The sequence below is a fragment of the Lygodium microphyllum genome, chromosome 7, assembly GCF_053477565.2.
Source record: "Lygodium microphyllum isolate KBCC chromosome 7, Lygodium_microphyllum_v1.1.10, whole genome shotgun sequence".
NCBI lineage: Eukaryota > Viridiplantae > Streptophyta > Polypodiopsida > Schizaeales > Lygodiaceae > Lygodium > Lygodium microphyllum.
The window spans coordinates 25847238-25870897 of NC_141141.1; the positions used below are offsets into that span (position 1 = coordinate 25847238).

The window sequence follows — 23660 nt, forward strand, 5'->3', positions numbered from 1 at the left end:
TATAGTGTACTATGACATGGAAAAAGTACCCCTCTTTCGTGAGGGCTTTGGACCTTTCTGCCATGTCATGGAGGCATGAGGACTAAAGATGTCAAAAGTTTTTTCTCTTGCAACTCCTCCAAAGGCACCACACAATACTACGAGATGATCCAAAAAGACTCCAACAAAGAGCAATGGCACATTTCTCCCATCGCACAAATTCTACAAGCACTACCATCTTAACCAACACAAAGTCTTCACCAAACACCTACTCTGTAGGATCACACTACACAAGGTCGTTGCACTTCGCCAAGCACGACAGCCTCAGCCCCTTGGTCCAAGGGTGAGGAGCTTATACCATAGTCAAATCATAACTATCATTGTGAGGCACACAAACCCTCGACACATTACCAAAGCAACATTGGATCACATCATAACGGAGACTGTATCCCGACCTTTGAGCTACTATATCTACATATCTTATACCTAGAATTCATAGAATTGAAGATCCTCACAATCAAAGATGCAACAATCAAACTCTCATATATATCTAATCAATCTTAAGAGCCTAAGAGAGTGATGATCTCTTAGGGAGATGAACTAACCTCCCTTTCAGTGCCATTGTGAGAAATTTTAGACCTCAATACAATTCAAAAGACATGTACATCCAAGTCTATGTCAAGGACCACATGGAAAACTAGGGGTGCCATTGAGAGCTTCCATCAATTACTAGTGTCCTACTATCTTGCATGCTCTTTAATAATGAGTATTATGTTATTTCAAATTATTCCTCATCCTCACCAAATCAAAGAAATTACCTAAAGATCAACAAGCAACAATAAAATATGTATTTCATTCTATATCTTCAAAAGAAAAAAAGGTTCCAAAGCTAAAATTCCATGCTTCAAGCTAAAGCTTCATCCAACTTACAAGATGTTTAGGGTAACATTTTTGGCCCCCTTGGGGCTGATCACATTCATGTAGAACATCAAATACTACTATGTAAGCAGACAATCCTGCATGAAACAACCAATGGTTTGATATTTACAATTCTAATGAAACACCAACACAGATGTTGGTCTTTCATACATCAAAAGTCGGCCTAGTATGACTAGAGTCCGTTTAGGATGAAGCTTTCACCTCTTTGCTGTCGTTATGTTTACTGAGTACTATAGTAAAAACTTGGAAGTACTTGTGTAGTGCTTGAAATGAAAAAATTTGCTATAGTAAAACCATCCCCTGCTCCTTTAGTTGAAAACAAAATAAGCAGCAGTAATGCAAAGAATAAACTGCCCTGCAAATGTAGCTCATGATGGTTTATGCAAATGTAGCTCATGATGGTTTATGCTTGTTCACAATCTCAAGCTCATCAGTGCTCTCAGAAACCTCCTCTATAAAGATGTTGAGAACGTTGCAATCTGTGGTAGCACCTTCGCTTTGCATTGTATCATCCGAAGGCCTGATGGTACTTGAAGAGCTTACCTCAACAGCAGATGACACAGTATCATTGCATGCTGCTAGGGAGACACTTGCACACTCATCCAAAAGAAGACTTCGTGCACGGCCTGAGCTCCTTCCAACCTGGCTTGAACATGTACCATGAACAGGAGAGCCCAGCATGTCTTGCATACATACAGTTTGCTCTGCTGAAGAATCAGCAGCATCAGGGGAGCTTGGACAACATTGACCCTCAGAATCAACTAGACTCTGATTGGAAGGATCCAAGCAATCATCAACTGTACCTGAATCCAATGCTGTGACTGGTGATTGCGCTCGCATCTGCAACGAACGCAGAAGTGCAGCTCGTCGGAGGTCTGCAGAATAGCAAGGGTCACTTGGTGATGGCGGAAAGCGACTTTCTGTGTCAGGAACTCGTTGCCTTGGCTGTGAACAAACCACAGGTAAAGATGGTGTGGATAATAAGCTAGATGAGCTTGGCAATCCACTGCAACTCGGAAGCACAGGCTGCCCAACATTCTTGTTAGACTTGAGAGGGGAAGCCAGCTTCACTTGCTCAGAAAGAGATGATGATGGAGGTTGCGGTACATCAAAGTAACGACTAACTCTATAGCAAGTGCTTTCATCACTATCATCCGACATGTAGGAATCCAATGTTGACAGCTCCTCCCTGTATCAACAGAATGCCATTCTCAACTCAAAAAGCCCAACTTGCTGGCTTGCATTTTTAGATATAATGTGAAGCACAGTTAAGAATCCAGAACAGACAAGTCATGCTACCATAAGCAAAAGGAGGATTCTGCAACCAGAAACTGGTATGTTCTAGAAGGCCAATTTCAAGAGCAGAATTCAATCAACCCAAAACCTACCAAATTACATACCCGTTGCTTGGATAAGAGGATAAAGATTTTGAAAGGCATGCCGTTTCAGTGAGAGCTGGAGAGTCCACAGTATCAAAGTTTTGAGGTAACGAGTCTCCAACTTTCAAACAATTTAGACTGGATGCCATGACCTGCCAAAAAAGACTGATGAGATATCTTCAGGGGATAGAGTCCCCAACATCAAAATTTCAGTGGATGCCATAATCTACCAAAAAGACTCGTGTAAGTCAAAACACGGAAAGGAGAGTGAAATACATCCAATAAACAGTAAGAACTTGACATAGCTTCCCCATAGTTTTCATTGGACACAGATGCCTTAACATGAGGAGCTACATACAGAGTCATCCTTCCTGGACATCATAAACAACAGTAGCAGGGACAAACTGCTTGTAACCAACCCTCACCACAATGAGTGAGTAAAATTAAGACAGGACTAAAAATAAGATAAAAGATTCAGTCTAGCACTTGCCAAATCAACTTGCTAAAAAAGAGCTACGAGGTAAGCCTTGCTTTATCCTAGTGCATCTCAGTTCATGGAGGTGCATATGCTTCAGTCTATGCTATCTCAAGATGCACTTTGCAAATCTTCTTTTCCTACAAGTTGATAAGGCTTCGAACTCCTGAGAGGCTATTAGTGTTGGTTTAGGGTGCTCATTGGTGCACAACCTAGCATATCAGTACATGGAGTAGAGCTTGAGTTCTCTTGTGCGCATAGTTGAAGGCAACTCCCTCATAAAAACAAAAATGAAAGCGGCTATTTTTGAGAAGAGGGAAGCTGAAACATCACATCACTGATGCTGGACGAGCAGGAGAGGAAGGGGGGAAGGAGAAAACAGTGTAAAGAGCGAAGGCAGGGGATGTTCAAAGGGAGGAAAAGCATAGAGTATAGTGTCTTAAAGAGTGTGGTAAAGGCCTATTATGGTCTAAATGTTGTGCAACTAAAATTTCAGGTAAAATATTTATACATTTCACGATTCCCTGATTACAGAAAGTGAAAATAGTAAAATCTCGATGCCTGTCACTAATGCCCTGGCAGAACCACATCATGACTGGATTCCAGTAGACCAGAAGCAAGCACCGTTCACCGCCCAAGGCTCCCATCATGGACTTGGACCATCCCAACTTCAAGATTTTAAGTTGCCACTCCAATCTGATGCATGTGGCATGCGTCCCTCAAAGGCAAAACTTGTAGTGGAGCATCAAGAAAGAGTCAACGTCTCCCATCCAGTTTCAGTCACTCCATCTTGCTAGATGGGCTCTTTCTCCATACATGATCTTGTAGGATCTAGTCCCCTGTAGATAGTGCAAGACCTGCAAAGCAGCTCTCCAATGAGTTTACAAAGAAGTCTTCATAAAAGCAGGCTAAAGTGCTACAATATAGGATATGCTTGGCCTCATACAAATGAACCAGATCAATAAGCCAACAAAGACACCTATATCTAGTGACATCTAGAAGTGGATCTCCTATAATATAAAGTTTGGAATCTAGGTCCATGGGGCAAGATATGGACTTACACTGATCCATGTTGCCAAACTGTAAAAGAAGCTCAAAGATGTATCTATGCTATGAAACAAAGATGCCCTATGCCATCTGGTAGATCTCAAGACCAAGGAAGAAATGAAGGATGCCCAAATTGGTCATGTCAAAACTCTCGTCGAGGTATTTCTCACATCCCATCCACTTCCTGTGAGTCACACCAATAGTAAAGGTTGGGTCGTGGTCTAATCATTGAAAGCCACTCTAAAGGAGGAACCAATTGACACGCCAGTACGAAGCCCTCGAAGCTTACTTCAAGCCACAGAGTACCTTCTACAAATGATAGACATGGTCCTCCTTTCTAGGCGCATAGAAACCTAGAGGCTAATCTACATATATCTCCTCCTCAAAGAGGCCATTCAAGGAGGCGAACTTCACGTCTATCTAGTAAATATGCCAATGTGATGATGGGATACAATAGCCAACATTGCCTGAATAGTAGACACATGAGCAATCAAAGCAAAAAGGTCTCTAAATAATCCAATCCTACACCCTGTGCAAATCCCTTGGCAACAAGCCTAGCTTTGTGTTTGTGAAAGGCGCTATCAACCAAGTCTTCACGTTTATCACTTTCTAGTTGTCTAGATACTAAACCAACTCCCAAGTCTCATTACACTCAATGAGCTTGACCTCCTATATAGCACGGCATCAAACATCTTGTGCCAAAGCCTCCTCAATGAATCCTACATGAGCTATCTAAACCATTAGGGAGTGACTACAAGCTGATACTATTGTGAAGGAGACCACAAGGCCTCCAAAACCTACAAAGCACTTGTCTAGGTAAGAAACTCCCTCTCAATAGGCAAAGATGATTCCCCCTCATAGGAGGGGAAAAGCTTCCCCTTGGTGACTCATCTTTGTCCACGTGGATATATGCATCACATCCAACAATATGCAAGTGTGAGACCAAAGGCTTCTTGCCAAAGAAAGCCTGGTAGGCTATTGTCATAGACTTGTTATAGATATGAATCGCAATAGAAATCACTACTCCCTAAAGGGTACGAGAAAGTCATCGACGCTCATTGAACGGGTCATCTCTAACATGGTCCCATTCGTGTGCTCCACCATGCCATTCTTAGATGGTGCATTTGGACAGGTGTTCTCGATCCAAATCTCATACTCCCTACAAAACCTGTCAAACATTGTGAAACAAAATTTGCTACCATGGTCGGCTCATACATCTCTACTTAGAAAGAAGCTTGCTTTTCAGCAAATGCCCTCCAATCGTAAAAGTTGGAGTACACCACAAATTTGTATTCCAAAAAGTAGGGCCATACGTACATGAAAAAATCAGCCATCACCAACATTAGATATTCGGCATTCCCGAGGGGGGCCATGCACATAAGACCACGCAAGTAGGTGTGAACCAACTCAAACGATGTGAATGTCCTCCTAGAGACAGCCTTGGGGTGAGGCTACCAATGTTGCTGGCCCCAATTACAACTAGGGCATAAAACAATGACAAGGGAAAAATCTAAAGTTCCCTCGACCATCTTCTTTTACAATGCCTACCGAATAAAATCAAAATTCAAGATCAGATTTTTCCTATATCAACAATTGTTTTTGTGGTCATCTTTGCCTACACTATGTGTGAACCCCCGACACTGCAATCTCTATTGTATTTTGACTATACTATCTCTCTCTCTCTACCTCTCTTCTTTGTTTATCTTCTCATTTGATCCTCTCCAAATGGCACCTCCCTACAACTCAACGAATAATAGACTTCATGATCCTGAATGCCCAACTTGGCTGATGTTATGAAAGCACGGTTTGTGCAAAAGCACCTATCGTATGTGGTTTTAGGAGCTATTGTGCAGCCCCAAACTCTACCTCCTTTTCAAGATGATCAAGACTATAACTATGAGGAAGTTGTATTTTGGTTGTACTCTCTCTCTCCACCTCTCTTTTTTGTTTTTTCTTCTCATCTGATCCTCTCCAAAAAGCACCTCCCTATTGCTCAAAGGATCACAAACTTCATGGTCCTAATTAGCTAGCTTGGACTGCTATTATGAAAGCATGGTTTGTGTAGAAGCACTAGCACTATTGTGCAGCCTCGAACTCCACCTCCTCTTCCATATGATCAAGACCGTGACAACTATAAGGAAGTTGTGCTTACATGGGATGCAAACGATGCATGTGTGTATTTTGCTCTCCTCAAGTGTATATTTAAAGAGGTCCTTTCAGTATTTACCTTCTATAGGATAGCTTCAGAAATGGAAAAAGTTACAAATAATGCTCATGCGGATTCCACTCTCCTCAAGTGTATATTGAAAGAGGTCTTTCTAACAATTACCTTCTGCAAAATAGCTTCAGAAATATGGGAGAAATTACAGATGCCATACAAGGCTCCATCGACCACGCGAGTTGTAGCCCTCTATGGTTAGCTTCAATAGATTGAGTTCACCCTTAGAGATACTATCCCCAAGGCGCATCTAGTGGAGAGACTACTCTATAAGCTCCCTCTAGACTTTAATGGAGTCACCAATGCTTTACGATCCTAAACATCGACAGTGGGGAGCTTCAATTATATATCCTCTATGTTGCTTGAGCATAACGCATCCTTGAGGCTACATGGGAGACTTTCATCTCAACATTGATGACCATGATGCGGCATTTGCAACTTCAAAGAGAAGAACAAGACGAAGGCTTGACACTATCACTAGAGTAAGAAGGGACACCTACATAAGGATTGCATAGAGCTAGCAGCATCATTGGAAAAGGAGGAGAAGAATCAGGATCCGACTCATCGTCCATCCTCCTCCTCTAACTCTTAACTCCGAAGCAAATCCTCTAGACAAGGCCAAGGCAAGCCCAAAGAGATCATCTTCTACCAAGAAGGAAAAAAAAGGGTAAGTTGCCCCTCCTCCTGCTTTCTAGTGCTATTGATGCAATCATCCTCCCGACTCTCCAATGCCAAAAAGGGAGTGGAAGTGTGAGAGGGTGGCAAGGTGGAAAAATTGAACCTCATCTATACAAGTATCCAAGTCATAGTTACCAGGAGTGGGGAATGGAAACAAGAATGGGACCCTTTCGAACGAGGGGAACAACACTTAAGTCTTAGAATCTAGAGATATATATCAAATCAACCATAATTCGTGAAATTATAGGCAGGCAGGAGAGGCGGGAGTCGAAAGGCGGGCCTGGCAATCGGGCAGCTAGGCAATTGGGCCAAGCAATCAAGAGAGGGGCGCGAGGCGAGAGGCGAGTCAGGCAAGTGAGAGAGGCAAGAGGCAAGAGTTGGGCCAGCTAGCGCAAGGCAGGGCAAGACTCACAACAGGTGAGCCACGACAGTAATCATGAGAGGCGAGAATCGGGCCAGCCAGCACGAGGCGGGACAGGACAAGATCAACGTTTTTTTTTTTTTTAAATGTCCCGCTGCTAGAACGATTGTTCCAAACAAAGAATGGCCCGGAACGGGCGAGAACGGGCTGGAATGTTCTGTCAACGTTTGTTGGGCTCAGACCTCCTGGGATGTGTTAATCCGTTCCCAAGTGCCGGAACGAACGTTCCCTGTTTCTATGATCCAAGTACATAGGATCTACAAAGGGCATTCCCTAACACATCAACCAAAGTCTAGCCAATCTTGAAATCCTAGAGTTAGGAGAATGGCATCCAAGTTCATGATAGATTGATTTTCGACAAAGACCAAAATTGGCTCCTAGTCCAACCTCACATACCATAAATGATTCCATGAATCTAAATCCACTCACTCCACTCTTCTCGAATGCTCTTCCCGTTTCAAAAAAAGCAATGCAAGTTTTTGCAAAAGAATAGTGTCCCGAACTCTAGAGGCAAGTAAACTAGTGTAAAAGACATCATACTCCAAAGATTGGAGATGAGTGATAAGAATCATTGCTATATCTTCGGATCCTTCTACCAAGGGATGAAGCTCATCCCATACCTCCTCCATCTTGTTGATGTGGTCCTTCATGGAAGGAGAGTCAACGGATAACATTTGGAGCTTCTTCTCTAAGGTAATTTTATGGACAAAGGTCTTAATCTAGTAAAGACAAAACAACTTTGTCACCACCTCCATTGTGGTCCACATTCTACAAACATGAACAACAGTTAAATCCCACAAGCTCATAAAGAGAAAAGATCAAGCTCAAGAGTTGAGCCGATCCCAAAGAGCCACATGGTCAATAGTAGAACCAATTACAAGGATCCTCCATGAGACAAGGTATTAGTGTACTCACAGAAGACCCACAAATCAAAGGTATCCAATATACACTCCACTTTGCAAAACCAAAGGGAGTAAGGAAGTAATTCGTGCCATAAAGTCAATCCTTCTCAAGCAATGTAGGTAAAATAGGCACATGCAATCAAGTCAATCCTTCTCGAGCAACGTAGGTAAAATAAGCACATGCACTAACAATGCCAAAATGGGCATGCAAGCTCCTTCAGTAGAAGCCCTATTAGACACATATAAAGAAGCACATGTAAACAAGGCTGCTCCGTTCTTCTAGATCTATCAAAGTGATGCTATTTGGACTATCATAGCTCCAATTTTTAATCTCCTTTGACTTGATCTTCACAATTGAGACAAACTTCACAACATTATGACAAATGGGAACATCGGTCTTTAAAACATTGGATGGTTTCCTCGTCAAAATCATCAAACCCATGAAACCAAAAATCCATCTTCTAACAAAGAATCTACAAAACACACAACTAACTGTTGCATTTTGAAGCTACTACACATGGTGTAAATGCTCCAGACAAGTCGAAGAATGTCCGAACAATGCAAAAAATCTGCATTCTTCATAACAAATCTACACAACACAACAAGTAGAGTAAGATCTCCCCTTCATAGAACCTCCTAGCCCTCTCTTTTGGGGATGATACCATATAAGAGTGCCCAACGAAAGACAATCACAAACATGGAGGGAGAAGGGGAGACAAACTAGCATCAAGTCATAAAAGAAGGAAAGAACTTCACCGATTCAAATAGAATGTTGAATACAAGGAGGACTAATCAGTTCCTTACATGCAACCCATAGCGTTTGTGAGGGCAGCTAGTCAAGCTAATGATGGAGAATGCACTGGATGACAAAGGACAGCGCTACCAAATGACAGAGTCTTAACCCTAATCTTACTGAAATTATGCCTGTAGGGCTGAGTTCAGATGTATTGAGGAGAAGAGTGAGCAACAGAGAAAATTTTTGTGTCTTTCAGCAGAAGAAATGCTTGCACAAAAGTTCTGAGATGGCTATTCAAAAGAGCTCATAACACTAGCATATTGTGCTCATAGCACTAGCATCTAGTTCCTGACTGTTGTCCACTTGTAGAGTTGCCACTAACCATGCAACATCAGCTTATATTACACTTGCCACTTGCTTTCCAAGCACATTTTGAGCACTAAATGTCTCTAAACAATGCATGGACTGCCTTCTCCCTGCGGAGTCCCATTCATCAAAATGCTCACTACTGTGAGACATTTTTGTTGATATACACCTGTGACTACAACAATCACGCAAGTATACTCTCATCACTAGACAACCACAAGATCACCTCCAAGGATAGTAATCCCACAACTGAACCATGAAACCGGCCCTTGGTGAGCTCGAGGACAGTAAAAACCTAAAAATCATACATACTTTGTGTAAATAACAAGGCAGACATGACCCTTCTACCATCCTCATGATGCATGTGCAGGAAAAGGCTCCTCAACGGTATATCCACCCTCAACCTACTCCACATGGAGTCTTGTGCCCTCCCTTCCTCTATATACACAAAATAAGATTCTTATCCACTCCTGAAGTCTGCCAGCAACCACCAACTCAACAAAGAATATATTATCAGAGTCCCATTCACCACCCTAGCTGGTACAAATTGCTTCTAATGCAAATGTAAAACAGAGGTTTCTTCACTAGATTCCAAACTGAATCTCAAGGCTTCAATGCACATTATCTGGAAATCCTTTTGCACGTTATTTGCATTGGTACAAGTTCAACTAGCTGTAGGTGGAAGAGGAGGTACCAGAGGGAAAGCTAGGACCAAAAATGTTACTCCCAACAAATGAAAAAGAGGAAGGGCTAGGATTCTCTGTCTCATTTTTTGCTAGTTCTGCAACGAAACTGCAAGATACTTTTTGTGTAAACAATGGTAACAGCACATATGATAGACAAACCTGCGTATCCTTCACATCGCACCACGCTTGTTTGAGTTCAGGAAAACTGGTTGGTGGGATTTGTAAGGCAACAGGGAGTTTAATCTATGCGTATAAACAATATCTACAACATTAGCAAGATGCCAAACAGCTTCATCCAGCCCTAGCCAGTGCCTTGCTAGGCCATGCAAAGGGGCCCAAAACCAATTCATGTGGACCCAGGCAATGGTACAAGACTGGAAACAATCATATACAAAATTGACTACAGAATGAGCAAAAAGAGGTTGTCTGCCCAGAAAACAGTAGTCACAAAAGGAGTACTCACAAGATGCTTACAGTATTTGCCCTTACAGACCTGAGCTAGCTGATGCAATAAGATTCATGAAGCATACTACATCACATATACCTCACTAAGGTATCTTTTTTGCACGTGATAATTGTCCAGATAAACTTCATCCTCTGGACGGGTTCTTTTGCTACCAGATTGCAGTGAGCTTGCATCGCGATTCACTCTGTAATTTCTGCAAACACAGTAGAAGCCAATGTCAGAAAGATGAATACAGCAAGGCCACATGCATAGATGCACGCATCACCTTCTTGATAGTGGAAATCATTTCGCATTACTTTACCGATTACGATTGAAACACAGTCAACCTGAGAACTCCATATTTAGCACCCCGACTGAAGTACTGAAATAAGCGTTTTCCACACATGTAGACAGACATATTTCTTGAATCCCGCATGTCAGCATGCTTGTGTTAAATACCTGGAGACACATTTTAGCGTACGGACATGCAGAGGGAACATCCTCGGCAGGGAATATCCTGGCAGGGAAAATCCTGGCAGGAAAAAAAACCCTGCTTCTGGTCGAACACCAAAGAAACCCTCTCAAACGCCATAGAAATGTAAAAGGGGCATCCCTAACAGAAAGTCCTGCCAGGGCCGGAAACCCTAAAGGAAGCCCTCTGAAACGCCATAAATCTCTCATATGAACAAAGTAACACTTACCTAACGCAACAAAAGGCTCCTTACATAACCGGGAGCAAGAGCAAGAGCGGTGATGTGATGACAGAAAGGAACTCACCTTGAAGACATGGAAGGCGAGTCCTTGCTCATCTACGTGAATACGAGGTCCTGTTGCAAAGGGGCTTCCGGACGCAGATTCGAGGAATGATGAAGAGGAGAGTTGGTGGACTTCCGGTTTGAGCAGAAGGGGGCTTATATATTTTTCCAATTTTCATAAAATTTCAAAAATTCAAAGTGGAAGGTTCCCTTTCTATTTTTAATTGTTAGAGCGGCTTCCCAAGGTAGCTCACATGCGTGAGCTCTGTCTGTTAACATCCCCCCATTGCATGATTGATGATTTTATCAGCTAATAATAGTTCCTGCATGCTTTTTGTCTTGCCAGCGCATCGAGTCAATCTTTCATTTCCATAATGTAGATAATAATAATAATAATAATAATAAAATAATATATATAATATATAATTATAATTATAATAATAATAATAATGTAGGAAGATTTATTCTACATTAATAACATCACTCCTACTCTGTGGCCACTCTTGTTGTTATCACTCATGCATTGCGCGCTGACAACTCGTGCTTGTTGCATCGCCTTTACGGTGCTGTAAATGTTTTACTCTTACTAATAGCACGAGCATACGCTTCATTAAAAAACCTCGTGCAAGCACAAGTCTCAATGGCACATGTAAAGCGAGGGTATGGACTATACTGCAAACCCTAAACTTACTTATTGCAATATACTAACAACACAACACCCTCATTTAGTATTTTTCCACAATAATACAATGCATATTTGCTGTAGAGCATTGAAAACAATGCAATCTAAATTTAGATTGTCTGCACATAAAGGCAACATAGAGCAAACAACCAAAGTATCATTTAGTTTCCGAATAGCTTTCTTTTGCAAACATTGGTATTAATGATAAGAAGCGTTCGTATTTCCACATGCATAGGTGATGAACCCTAAACTAATGTATCATTATTGCACTTTACATCCTCCACAAAATATGCTACGGGCTACAAGAACTCAACACAACATTAGCTAAATAACATTTTTTGGGAATATCAAAGCATCGAAGAATGAAATTAATTACAATGACGGTAAATAAATACCTAGGTGGATATCCATATTCAGCTATTATGGTACAGCCAAGTAGCACAAGTCATGACGCTCCCATCATCGTCACTAAGGAGGAATCCTCCTTGAGTGAAACAAGTACACTACATGCTCGAGAATAGTGGATGCCACATAGTAACAGTACATGTATCACTTGTAAATAATTACAATAGAAAGGCCTTCAAATATGTGAATAAATGGGAGACACTAGAGGCTCTCAATTACGTGTATAAGAGAGCTACACATTTTGGGATCTTGTGCCAAATGTAGAAATTTCTCATGCAATCTCGTTTGGGTTTGGAGATGCACAATAGTAACCAAACACTAGGGTCTTCATTTCCCTACAAAATTAAATGGGAAAAAAAATCAAAGAAAGATCAAATGAATGCAAAAGAAACAACAATGTGTGGAACAACTAAACATGATACACTTTGTAAGAAACAGGATTTGATTACACTCTTTGTAAGACTACTTTGTATACAATATTCAAAGTGAAGCCTACACGACAATCATTGTTATACAAAAAGATCTTAAGCCCACCCTAAGGACTTCGCTTGAGTACTTTTGCTTGCATTCCATGCCCATTGAGTAGGAAAATCTTGGTATAACAATGTCTATGCCTCTGTGTTCCTAATCACACAAAAACCACTTCATAAGTTTGATTTTTCAAGCATTATGATTTGCAATCAAATCTCATACATCATTGCCCTCTTCAAAAACCATAGTGTTCTCTCCTAGCAAATTGGCTTGCAACCACTGAACATCGAGCTTTTCATTATGCAAATGGTAATCAAAAATATGTAAGCAAGCCTTAGATGCAAAGACATTGCAAGCATTAATATATCTATCAATCTCATCAAACCTTTCTACCAATATCTCTATATTGTTTCTTTTTGGTCTCACAAATGCAAGCCTAAATATATTTTACAACTACAAACAGTGGAACGTATCTCAGCATTGATGTGTGCATTGTATTTATTTGAAAGGTATAGATTGTAGGGCACAATCCAACGATTGTTAGTTACACTACTCTTAACATTCATAGTTTTGCCATCATCACATCTTTTATAAACAAGGACTAGTATTATTAACACAAGTTTCATGAATGAACTTCTTTAGATATCCCCTTGTACACTTTCCATCACTCATACATGGGCTACATGAATCAAATGGTTCATATGGTCCATGTATGTTGCATCTAACCATTGTTTCATGCAATGCAAAGAAGAAAAGTTTGGCAACTCATCACAAACTATTCTATCACAATGCTCTAACATTGAAGATTTAAATGGCTCTTCTAGAATTAACAAAATATTATAGTGAGGTAAGCCTCTCTTTTGAAAGTTTATAATGCTAACATATCTAGCAACCCTTCCAAAAAGCTTTTTCTTAATAACTTTGTCCCTCAAATTCACATGCTTTGCATGAAAAATTCGAGCAATAAATTGCCCTCACACAAGAGCTTGTCAAATCTCTAGCCAATTGGGATTGCATGTAAAAGTTCTCACAAGATTAGGCCTATCTTTTGTACATACAATTCCCATAGTGTCTTGATATAGTTGATGCATGAACCTCAAACCATGTGTGAAAGAGGAAAGCTATACGATTCACTTACCAAATTTTGCTCCCATGATATGAATATTGATATTGACATTGTCAACACCAAGCATCATGTCTACCAAATCTTGATACAGCTCTGTACAAAATGTTAGTTGATTCTAATGACACCATGCAAGCCTCCAATGCTCAATACTATAGTATGTATCCACTATAAATTGTTGAAAAAACATATATTCTCTCGACAAACAAACATTTGAATCATTGCATGCCTAAAGGTAATATGCATAGAATTGCATTTCTTTGATACAAACCTTGGTCACCAATTCATCTAGTGGTACATCCTTAGCGATGTTACAATACGGAGTCTTTGTATGCCATCCATCTTCCCCATTTGGAAAAAGCAGACATACAACATTGGCATGTATGCCTAATGTAAATCAAACATTCAAACACATAGGCCCTTGAGAGAACGAGAGTGAGTCAATGAGTTAGTGAGAGCGAGGGTTGTGCTTGCCTTCTCAACTACCATGGATGGATGGATGGAGAGAGAGAGAGAGAGAGAGAGAGAGAGAGAGAGAGAGAGAGAGAGAGAGAGAGCTTGCCCATTCATCAAACAATGAACTTTGAAGATGTAGCAACCCTATGGTCAATGAGACACCGAGAGGGATTGAGAGAGATCCACAAAGAGGTTGTTGCCATTGAATCTTGTCAAAGTCAATATCACACAATTTAATTTGCAAATGCATGGGTATTGAAAGGGAGAGGTAATGTTTACTCTTTGCTTTAATAAGGTTGTTGGGAGAAGTGTGTACCACATGGCACATGTCATTCATGCTCTCTCGTACAGATCGACATGTAGGGCACCAATGCAATTATGTGGCTACATGTCCAGTGAAGGAAAAGCAAGAGAAAGACATATGTACAAGCATTTGAGATGTATGCTTATTATGGAAGATTTAATCACAATGCGAACATGATTTTCTAGGTTCAGAATTGGTCTCCAAAATAGTTTGAATATCCATTATTAAGTTCTAATAACTAAATGAAAAGTTTGGGTAGATCTAGATACATGCAAGGACTTTGTCAAAAGAGAGGAGGAGAAAGATAAACAAAGACATGGAGCTACAACAAAGAGCAGTGTACTCTCATGTTCCCATTATTCATTCATGTATCACACACTTAGTCTACAACCATAATGTAAAAGATAGGTCTAGCACAACTGACTATGGTTGACTAACTAGGGTTAACCTATTCAACTTATTTCAGGCACACACATGTCTAGTCTAATTAAGTTATGATTGACATAGATGAGCTTGAATCTCAACACTCCCCCTTAAGCTCAAGCTAATTGTTGTACTCCAAGTAGCCCCCTAAAGTGGACAACCGCCAAGTGATTCGGTAAAGATGTCTACTACCTGATCTTCTATCTTCACATGAAGTAGATCAATCTATCTAGCAAGTACCATCTCCTTGATGAAATGATAATGAATTTCTATGTGTTTAGATCTAGCATGATAGACAGGGTTGCTAGCCAACATCACACTACTCAATTTGTCACAATGCAATGTGACCTTGTTGCCCAATTGGATAACCAAATCATGTAGCACTTTCATAAGCCAATTTGCTTCACATGTTGCTAATGTTGCACCCCTGCATTCTACCTCTGTGCAAGACAAAGCAATAATCAATTGCTTCTTACTGCTCCAGCTGATCATATTGTTGCCCAAGCTAAAAGCATAACCACTAGTTGACCTTCTCTCATAGGCACAACCGACCCAATCAACATCTATATACCCTATCAAGTCAAGCAATTTCCCATGCTCATAGAATAGTCCATGATCCATAGTTCCCTTCACATACTACATGATTCTCTTGACAATATCTAAATGTGGCTTACGAGGCTTCTACATGAACTGGTTGATCAACCCCATTACATAATGTAGATTAGGACGAGTGATAGTGAGATAGATCAAGTTGCCTACTATTTGTCTATACATAGTGGCATTCTCTATTTCACTTTCAACATCAATTACTAGTTTGATATTCTAATCCAATGGTGTTTCCATAGGCTTACATTCCATCATCTCATATTTTAGTAACATATCATGAGCATATTATTTTTGTAGTAGCCACATACCATGAGGTATAGACACAACCTCAATCCCAAGGAAATATTTTAGCTCTCCAAGATCCTTCACCTTAAATTTAGCATATAACATTGCTTTAATTTCAACAATCCCACGATCATCATCTTTAGTAATGATTAGATCGTCCACATAAATCACCAAGCAAACATAGCCATTCATTGTCTTCTTTGTAAATAAACTATGGCTAGCATGACCCGTTTGAAAAGTAAGCTATTGTAGATACGTACTAATGTAAGCATTCCACACTCTCAATGCCTATTTCAGCCATACATGGCCTTTTTTAGCCTACATACATATTTTAGGTAGTGAGAGTATACATATCCCTCACGCTATTCTATATATACCTCCTCAATCAAGTCATTGTTTAGAAAAGTATTCTTCACATCCATTTGCCAGAGCTTCCATCCCTTAGAAGTTGCTAATGCAATAACTATTCTCATGGTCGCCATCTTTGCAACTAGGCTAAAAGTCTCCTCTTAGTTCGAGCCATATTGTTGTGCATATCCCTTTGCAACCAGTCGGGCTTTATACATTTCCAATGAACCATTCCCCTTGCGCTTCACTTTGTAGACCCATTTATAGCCAATAGATGCTTTGCCCTCAAGTAGATTGACCAACTCCCATGTGTCATTTTCAACCACTGCTGCGTATTCTTCATCCATAGCAACACATCAATTTTATCTCCAACTGCCTCACTAAACTTTGCAGGCTCTCTTTATCCCATCACTTTAGTTATATATGCATAATGTCTAGTTGAATACCCAAATTATGTTAGCCTATCAACTGGTTTCTTGACTCTTTTTGAACTTCTTAGCTGTGGTTCACTATGCAATTTGAAAGGGAAGTGGAACCCAGGAGGAAGAAACTTGGCGGTGAGAGCTATGGCGAATGGAGAGCAAGAGCAAGAGAGAGAGTGAAACTCAAAGTGGGAACTCCAACAACCACAATGTGTGGCCGAGCCTTCCTTTATTCAAACGGTCACTAAAAGAATAAAGAATAAGTAACAGTGACGAGCGCCCGCCACCTGTAGTGTGCAGTGGCGGGTACTGTTAGTGTAGTAATACACGGGTGGCTAGGTGGCGGCACCTTTACCCCCAACAACATCCCACTTAAAGGCGAATTTGCCCCAGTGAGAGAGGAAATAGAAAAGACAGTACAACATGTACACATGTACAAAAGGATGAGGAAAAAGATGTCATCTCATCCAATGCCTATCAATCTCCTAAGGAAGGCAAAGCGCTCGGTAGTGAGGCTTTTTGTGAGCAAGTTTGCAGGATTCTACTCAGTCAGAATCTTGACAAGGTCAACAAACCTGTCCTCAACAACCCCGCGAATGAAGTGATACCTCACCTCAATATGTTTCGTCTTCACATGGAAGACCGGATTCTTGGCCAATTGAATGGCACTCATAGAATCCGAATGCAGTGTAGACATAGCATCTGTCATACCAAGGTCTGCAATCAAATGACCTAACCAGATAGCCTCCTTGCAAGCCTCTGTGGCTACAATATACTCGGCCTCTGTAGTAGAAAGAGCCATACACTTCTACGCCCTGGACATCCAAGAGATAGCCCCTCCAGCATAAGTGAACACATAGCCAGAAGTGGACTTCCTACTATCTGCATGTCCTACATAATCAGAGTCAATGTACCCCACGACTCCTGTATCCTGGTTGCCATAGCAAAGGCACATATCTGCTGTGTCCTTCAGGTACCCCATGATACCCTTTACGACATCCCAATGTTTCTTGCCAAGTGTAGCCATATAACGTGCCATAACTCCAACTGTAAAAGCTATATATGGAGGCTATCATTGCATACATAAGACTGCCCACGGCTGATGCATAGGAAATCTTGGCCATCTTGGCCCTTTGCTCATTTGTCTGCGAACAATCGGCCTGTGAAACCTTCATATGAGAAGGTAATGGATAACCAATAGGCTTAACATCCTACATGCAGAAGCACTCAAGGACTTTATAAATGTACTCCCTCTATGACAGATAGAGTAGTCCCTGAGATCTATCGTGCGTAATGCGCATACTAAGTATATGAGAGGCTTGTCCCAGATCTTTCATCTCAAAGCTCTTCTTGAGCTGAGCCTTAAGAGTATCTAGCTCCTCATGAGTTGTCCCTACTAAAAACATGCCATCCACATAGAGTACCAAAATCAATAAAGAATCATCACGGGCTTTCTTCGTGTACAAGCACGGATCCATAGCACTGCGACTGTAGCCCTGTGACTGCATGAATGCATAAAACTTATGGTGCCATTCCCTAGGTGCCTGCTTCAAGCCATATAGACTCTTCTTTAGCTTGCACACTAGGTGTTCCCTACCAGGGTCTGCAAAGCCCTTAGGCTACTCCATGTAAATCTCATCATACAAGTCCCCATGTAAAAAGGCCTTCTTAACATCCATATGGTACAAGTCTAGGTCAAGCTGTGCAACCAAGGCCAAGACTAAGCATAGGGTGGTCATCTTGACCACATGAGAAAAGACTTCATCAAAGTCAACACCATGCTCCTACTTAAAATCCTTAGCAACCAATCGAGCATTGTATGCCGGCTTGGGGTGTCCAGGGGTACTTTTCAGCTTGTATACCCACTTGCATGACAAAGCCTTCTTACCCTGAGGCAAGGAAACCAAATCCCAAGTCCGATTCTTATGCAATGAGTCAAGCTCAGACTGCATAGCCCTCTCCCAAGAGTGACAATCACCCCTACACATAGCCTCATTATAAGTGAGAGGCTCTCCTGCATCTGTAACTAGCACATAATCTATAGAGGGTGAAAAATGGTCAGGAGGTCGTCTATCTCTAGTAGAACGCCTCAACCGAGGCTCTATTGCCTGAACAACATCCTGTCTAACATCAGCATGTCTAGCATCTGGGCCATGAGCATCAGGTGATGCTGCAAGCTGTCTAGTTGGCCGGGCTAAACGAGAGCAGGTGGCTCCTCCTAAAAGATAACTCTACATACCTCAACCACTTTCTCATATTGCATATGCATTTTGTCCTCATGAAAGATGACATCATGGCTGCGGATCACTTTCTGCACATGCGGATCCCATAGACGATAGCCCATCTCTCTTGCATCTCCATAGCCAATGAAAATGCATTTGATACTTTTAGGATCTAGCTTATTGCATTTGTCCTTGGGCACATGGCAGAATGCCTCATATCCAAAGACACACAAATGATCATAAGAGGGGGGCTTGCTTGCCAATACCTCCTCTACAACCTGAAAGTCAGTGCCACTGCTAGGCAACCTATTAATGAGATGCACTGTAGTAGTAACTGGCTCAGCCCAAAAGTGCTGCGATAAGCCAATCTGGCTAAGCATGCTACGGACCCTTTCCTGAATGGTCATATTCATGCGTTCATCCATACCATTCTCGGGAGGGGTGTAAGGGGCGGTCAACTGACGCTTAATACCCCGCTCATCACAAAACTACTCAAAAGCACATGATACATACTCACCCCCATTATCTGACCTTAGGCATTTTAGCCTTTTCCCAGATTGGTTCTCTGCCAATGCAAGCCAACACTGAAATGTGTCTAAGACATCAGATTTTCTCTTTATGGAATAAGCCCAAACCTTACGTGAGTAATCATCTATGAAAGTAACAAAGTACTTTGCCCCACCAAGTGACTCACAGGGCATGGATCCACATACATCTGAGTGCACAAGAGCCAAAGGCTCACACGTGTGTTTCTTACCAGACTTCTTATGTGTATTTCTAGTCTACCTACCATACAAAACAATGATTACAAGAATCAAAATGCGAAAAGTCAAAAGGCAGAAGATACTGCAAAGCACAGAGCATTTTCATTCCTTTAAGAGACATATGTCCCAAGCGAGCATGCCAAAGGGATACATGGGGAATAGAACCCATAGACAAAACATGATCCAATGTAGGTCCAGATACAAGTAAGGGATAGAGGCTGCCAAACTTGGCACCTCTTGCAAGCACAAGCCTCCCACAAGTAATCTTCCATGCAGAGTCTCCAAAAGACACAAAATACCCTGCATCATCAAGCTGTCCAGCTGACATAAGGCTGTGAGTCAACGAAAGTACATGGCGTACATCATGCAAAACAAAAGAACTGCCAGAAGGAAATTGCAGCCTAATATCTCCAATGCCCACAATGTCAAGAGACCTGTCATCATTACCAAGACACACAGAACCAAACATGGTACGATAGGCATGAAACCAATCTCTACAGGGTGTCACATGAAAGGATGCACCCGAATCCAAGAGCCAGCACTGCGCATACATAGAATGTATCTCAGAAGCCTGTAAGGCATCGCACGAAGAAGCTGTAAGTATGTAATCATTATCTGAATCAGTGGCATGTATGACATTAACCTCTTCTATCTTTACACTGGACTTTGCAAGTACAATACTGTGCTCAGAAGACTTTTTCTGCATTTTTTATTTTCCCTTTTCCTTGCTCTTATCATCGCTCATTTTATGGCACTGCGGCCTAATATGTCCTGCTTTCCCACAATAATGACAAGTAAGATCAGACTTCCATCCATGGGACTTGGACCTGGACTTCTGAGAGTCCCTGCCCTTATGATCATTATCCTGCCATGTCTGCCATCTCTAACGGTCAATGCATGTGAAGAGCTAGAAACATCATTGTTTCTCTTGTTGATTTTCTCAGTCAATAAAGCACTCTCAACATATTGATTTTCAACCCATCAAGCTTGTTCGTGCATATGGTAGTACGGAAGACATCCCATGATTCAGGCAAGGTGCCAAGCAAAAACAACGGGTGAAAGGTATCTTTGAACTCAATATCCTGTGACAATAGACTCTTCATGACAACATGAAACTAACTGAAATGAGATGATAGGGAGGTTCCCTCCTTCATGCAAAGGTCCATTAACTACTTTAGCCAATACATATGTGACGTAGGACTCTGCTGCGCATAGAGCTTCTGAATGTTCTCCCATAAATCCCATGCACTCTGATTCTCATCTTCAACAACATTATGATGGACCTCTTGTAAGTGTGACAAAATAATGGTAGACTTGCATAGCTCATCAACTTCCATCCAAACATCATCATCCATATCCTCAGGTTTGACACCCTTGAAACACAAGAGTTTAATCTACAACTTATGTACCAAAACCTGCCATATTTGGAACTTCCAATACCCATAGTTGGTACCATCCAACTTGGCAATGTTAAAGAGAGCTGTGTCTTTCAGATGACTAGCCATACTGTCCCAAATCAAAGCAAAAAAGCAAAATTGCAGGTTGCTGTAATTAGCAGAAAATGCACTAAAACCACTGCTAAAAGTGGTTGAAAGAGTGGATATCACCAAGAGAAGCACATGTCCACTAAATATGACCAAGATAACATCAAATAGTAAGCATTACCCTCATAGAAGTGCTCAAAATCTGCAAATTTCAGCTTGTTGTAATAAATGATAGCAGTATGTAAAACTGTCCCAAGATGAAGCAATCACTGATACATATATCACTACAACTTCCAAGTAGCAAGATACATCCAACAATGAGTGTCCAGAGGCAAGAAGGTACCAAGAACTGCCAAACCAATTACTTGTCAGGCAAGAGACATCTCATAGGTCTAGAAGTCATGCATGTAATGGGTCTCGGGGTAAGAGAAGAGACCAAGCACAAGCACCACTGATAGAGCAAGAACCTCAATACATAACCATCCAAGATGCATACAAAACTGACAAACTTGTGATAGAGATAGGTGCCTGCCCCAATAGGTGTCAAGATTGTGGGAGAGAATGAAGGAGTCTCACTTGTAGCTTTCTTGCTTGCACAATGGGGGAATACACACACAGGTGGAGGCTGAAAACAATTTTCCTCTTCTTAGTTGTGTAAGCCAAAAAGAACTCTAGTATATAGAAATAGAAGAACCCTATATATGGGTCTCAAACCAAACTCAACTAACTAAAGTAGTATACTAATTGAGCCACAAACTAGAGTAGATAAGGATAGCTGTCATCTAGCTATTATTCATGGGCGGTGTACCAACCGCATATGCAAAACTGATAAGTTGGTGACATAAACGTACAATGGTCACCCTGGCATATCACGAGTGGAGCTTGATATCTCAACACTCCCCCTCGAGCTCAATCCCAATTCCTGCACACCAAGCAGGTCTCTGAACTTGTGCAGCTTCTCTGCACCCAATGCCTTCGTAAATATGTCAACTACCTGATCCTCTGTGCTGACATAAACTAGATCAATAAGACCTAGTAAAACCCTCTCCCGCACATAGTGATAATGCACCTCAATGTGTTTTGTTCTAGCATGATAGACTGGGTTATTTGCCAAGTGTATACTACTCATGTTGTCATAATAAATGACAACTGGCCCATTTGTAGGCTGATGCATATCATAATCATAAAGTAGCTTATGCAACCAAGCTACCTCACATGCAGCCATTGCTGCGTCCCTGTACTCAGCCTCTGTGCTCGACAAGGCAACTGTAGGTTGTTTCTTGCTACTCCAAGTGACTGCAGCACTCCCTAAAGAGAACACATATCCACTAGTAGATCGTCTATCAGAAATACTACCAGCCCAATCAGCATCAGTGTATCCATGCAACTGTATCTGAACCCCAGTCTCATAAAGTAGTCCATACTGTAATGTGGACTTTACATACCTGAGTATGCGTCTAGCCACATCCAAATGCGGTTTCCTTGGAGCCTGCATAAACTGACTTACCAATCCAACAGCATAGCTCAAATCTGGCTTGGTAATAGTCATATAAATCAAACTTCCTACTATGCGTTTGTACATAGTAGGGTCTTCCAGAAGCTCACCTGCATTTGCGCTTAGCTTCACATTCTGCTCCAAAGGAACTGAAATAGGCTTACAGCATGTCATCCCATATTTGGACAACATGTCCAATCCATACTGCCTCTGCAAGAGCCGTATCCCACTTGGTGATCTAATCACCTCAATGTCCAAGAAATAACGCAGCTCTCCCAAATCCTTCATCTCAAACTTCTGCTTCAATAGCATTTTCACATGAAGGATATCTTCATCACTGTCACCTGTCATAATCAAATCATCAACATAAATGACAAGTAGCATAATATCTTTCTCTGTTTTTCTTACATAAAGTGAGAAATCTGCCTTGGAAATCTGAAAGCCAATAGTGACAAGATACTGTCCTATCTTGTCAAACCATGCTCTAGGTGCTTGCTTCAAGCCATACAATGCTTTCTTCAACATGCAAACAAACTTAGGATGAACACCATGCACATAACCTGGTGGCTGCTCCATATATACCTCTTATTGCAAATCACCATGCAAGAAGGCATTCTTTACATCCATCTGATGTAAAGACCATTCCTTTGATGCAGCCATAGCAATGACTGCTCTTACAGTTGCCGTCCTTGCAACCGGACTGAATGTTTCTTCATAATCAATGCCATATGTTTGTGCATACCCCTTGACTACTAATCTTGCCTTGTATCTGTTCACAGAACCATCTCCATTGTGCTTCACATTATAAACCCACTTACAACCAATTGCATTCTTATCTTTAGGCAAAGGTACCAATTCCCATGTAGCATTTGCTTCCAAGGTATCCATTTCTTCATCCATGGCTTTCTCCCAATTTTCTTTTCCCATGGCTTGCTCAAAAGAAGTGGGTTCTGGTTCCTGTATCACTTTGACCATATAGGCATAGTGAATGGCTATAAATCCATCGTATTTCAGCCTATCCACAGGATACCTAGCTCTAGTAGACCTACGCAAAGTAGGTTCACTCCCAGGTGCTCTCAAAACATCCCTGGTCTTCCTTACTCCAGGTGTAACAATAGAAGGAATACCCAACTCATCATCAATG

The 23660-nt window shown here is 41.3% G+C and overlaps 1 protein-coding gene across 6 annotated transcripts; it reads right to left on the bottom strand.

Annotated features, from left to right (window-relative positions):
• Positions 1-810: 810 nt before the first annotated feature.
• On the bottom strand, positions 811-11213 carry LOC148033282 (pollen-specific LRR extensin-like protein). Of its 6 annotated transcripts, none has more exons than XM_087681182.1 (6): positions 11049-11165; positions 10731-10972; positions 10371-10485; positions 2319-2449; positions 1722-2107; positions 811-1622 (listed from the first exon to the last, which is right to left on the bottom strand). In XM_087681182.1, the coding sequence occupies exons 2-6, from the start codon at positions 10769-10771 to the stop codon at positions 1312-1314; spliced, it is 984 nt and encodes a 327-aa protein (XP_087537308.1). In that variant the 5' UTR covers positions 10772-10972; positions 11049-11165; the 3' UTR covers positions 811-1311. The 6 variants fall into 6 exon arrangements, with proteins under 6 accessions (XP_087537308.1, XP_087537306.1, XP_087537302.1 ...); XM_087681180.1 differs by having other exon boundaries at positions 811-1625; XM_087681176.1 differs by having other exon boundaries at positions 811-2107; positions 11049-11164.
• Between the last annotated feature and the right edge of the window lie 12447 nt (positions 11214-23660).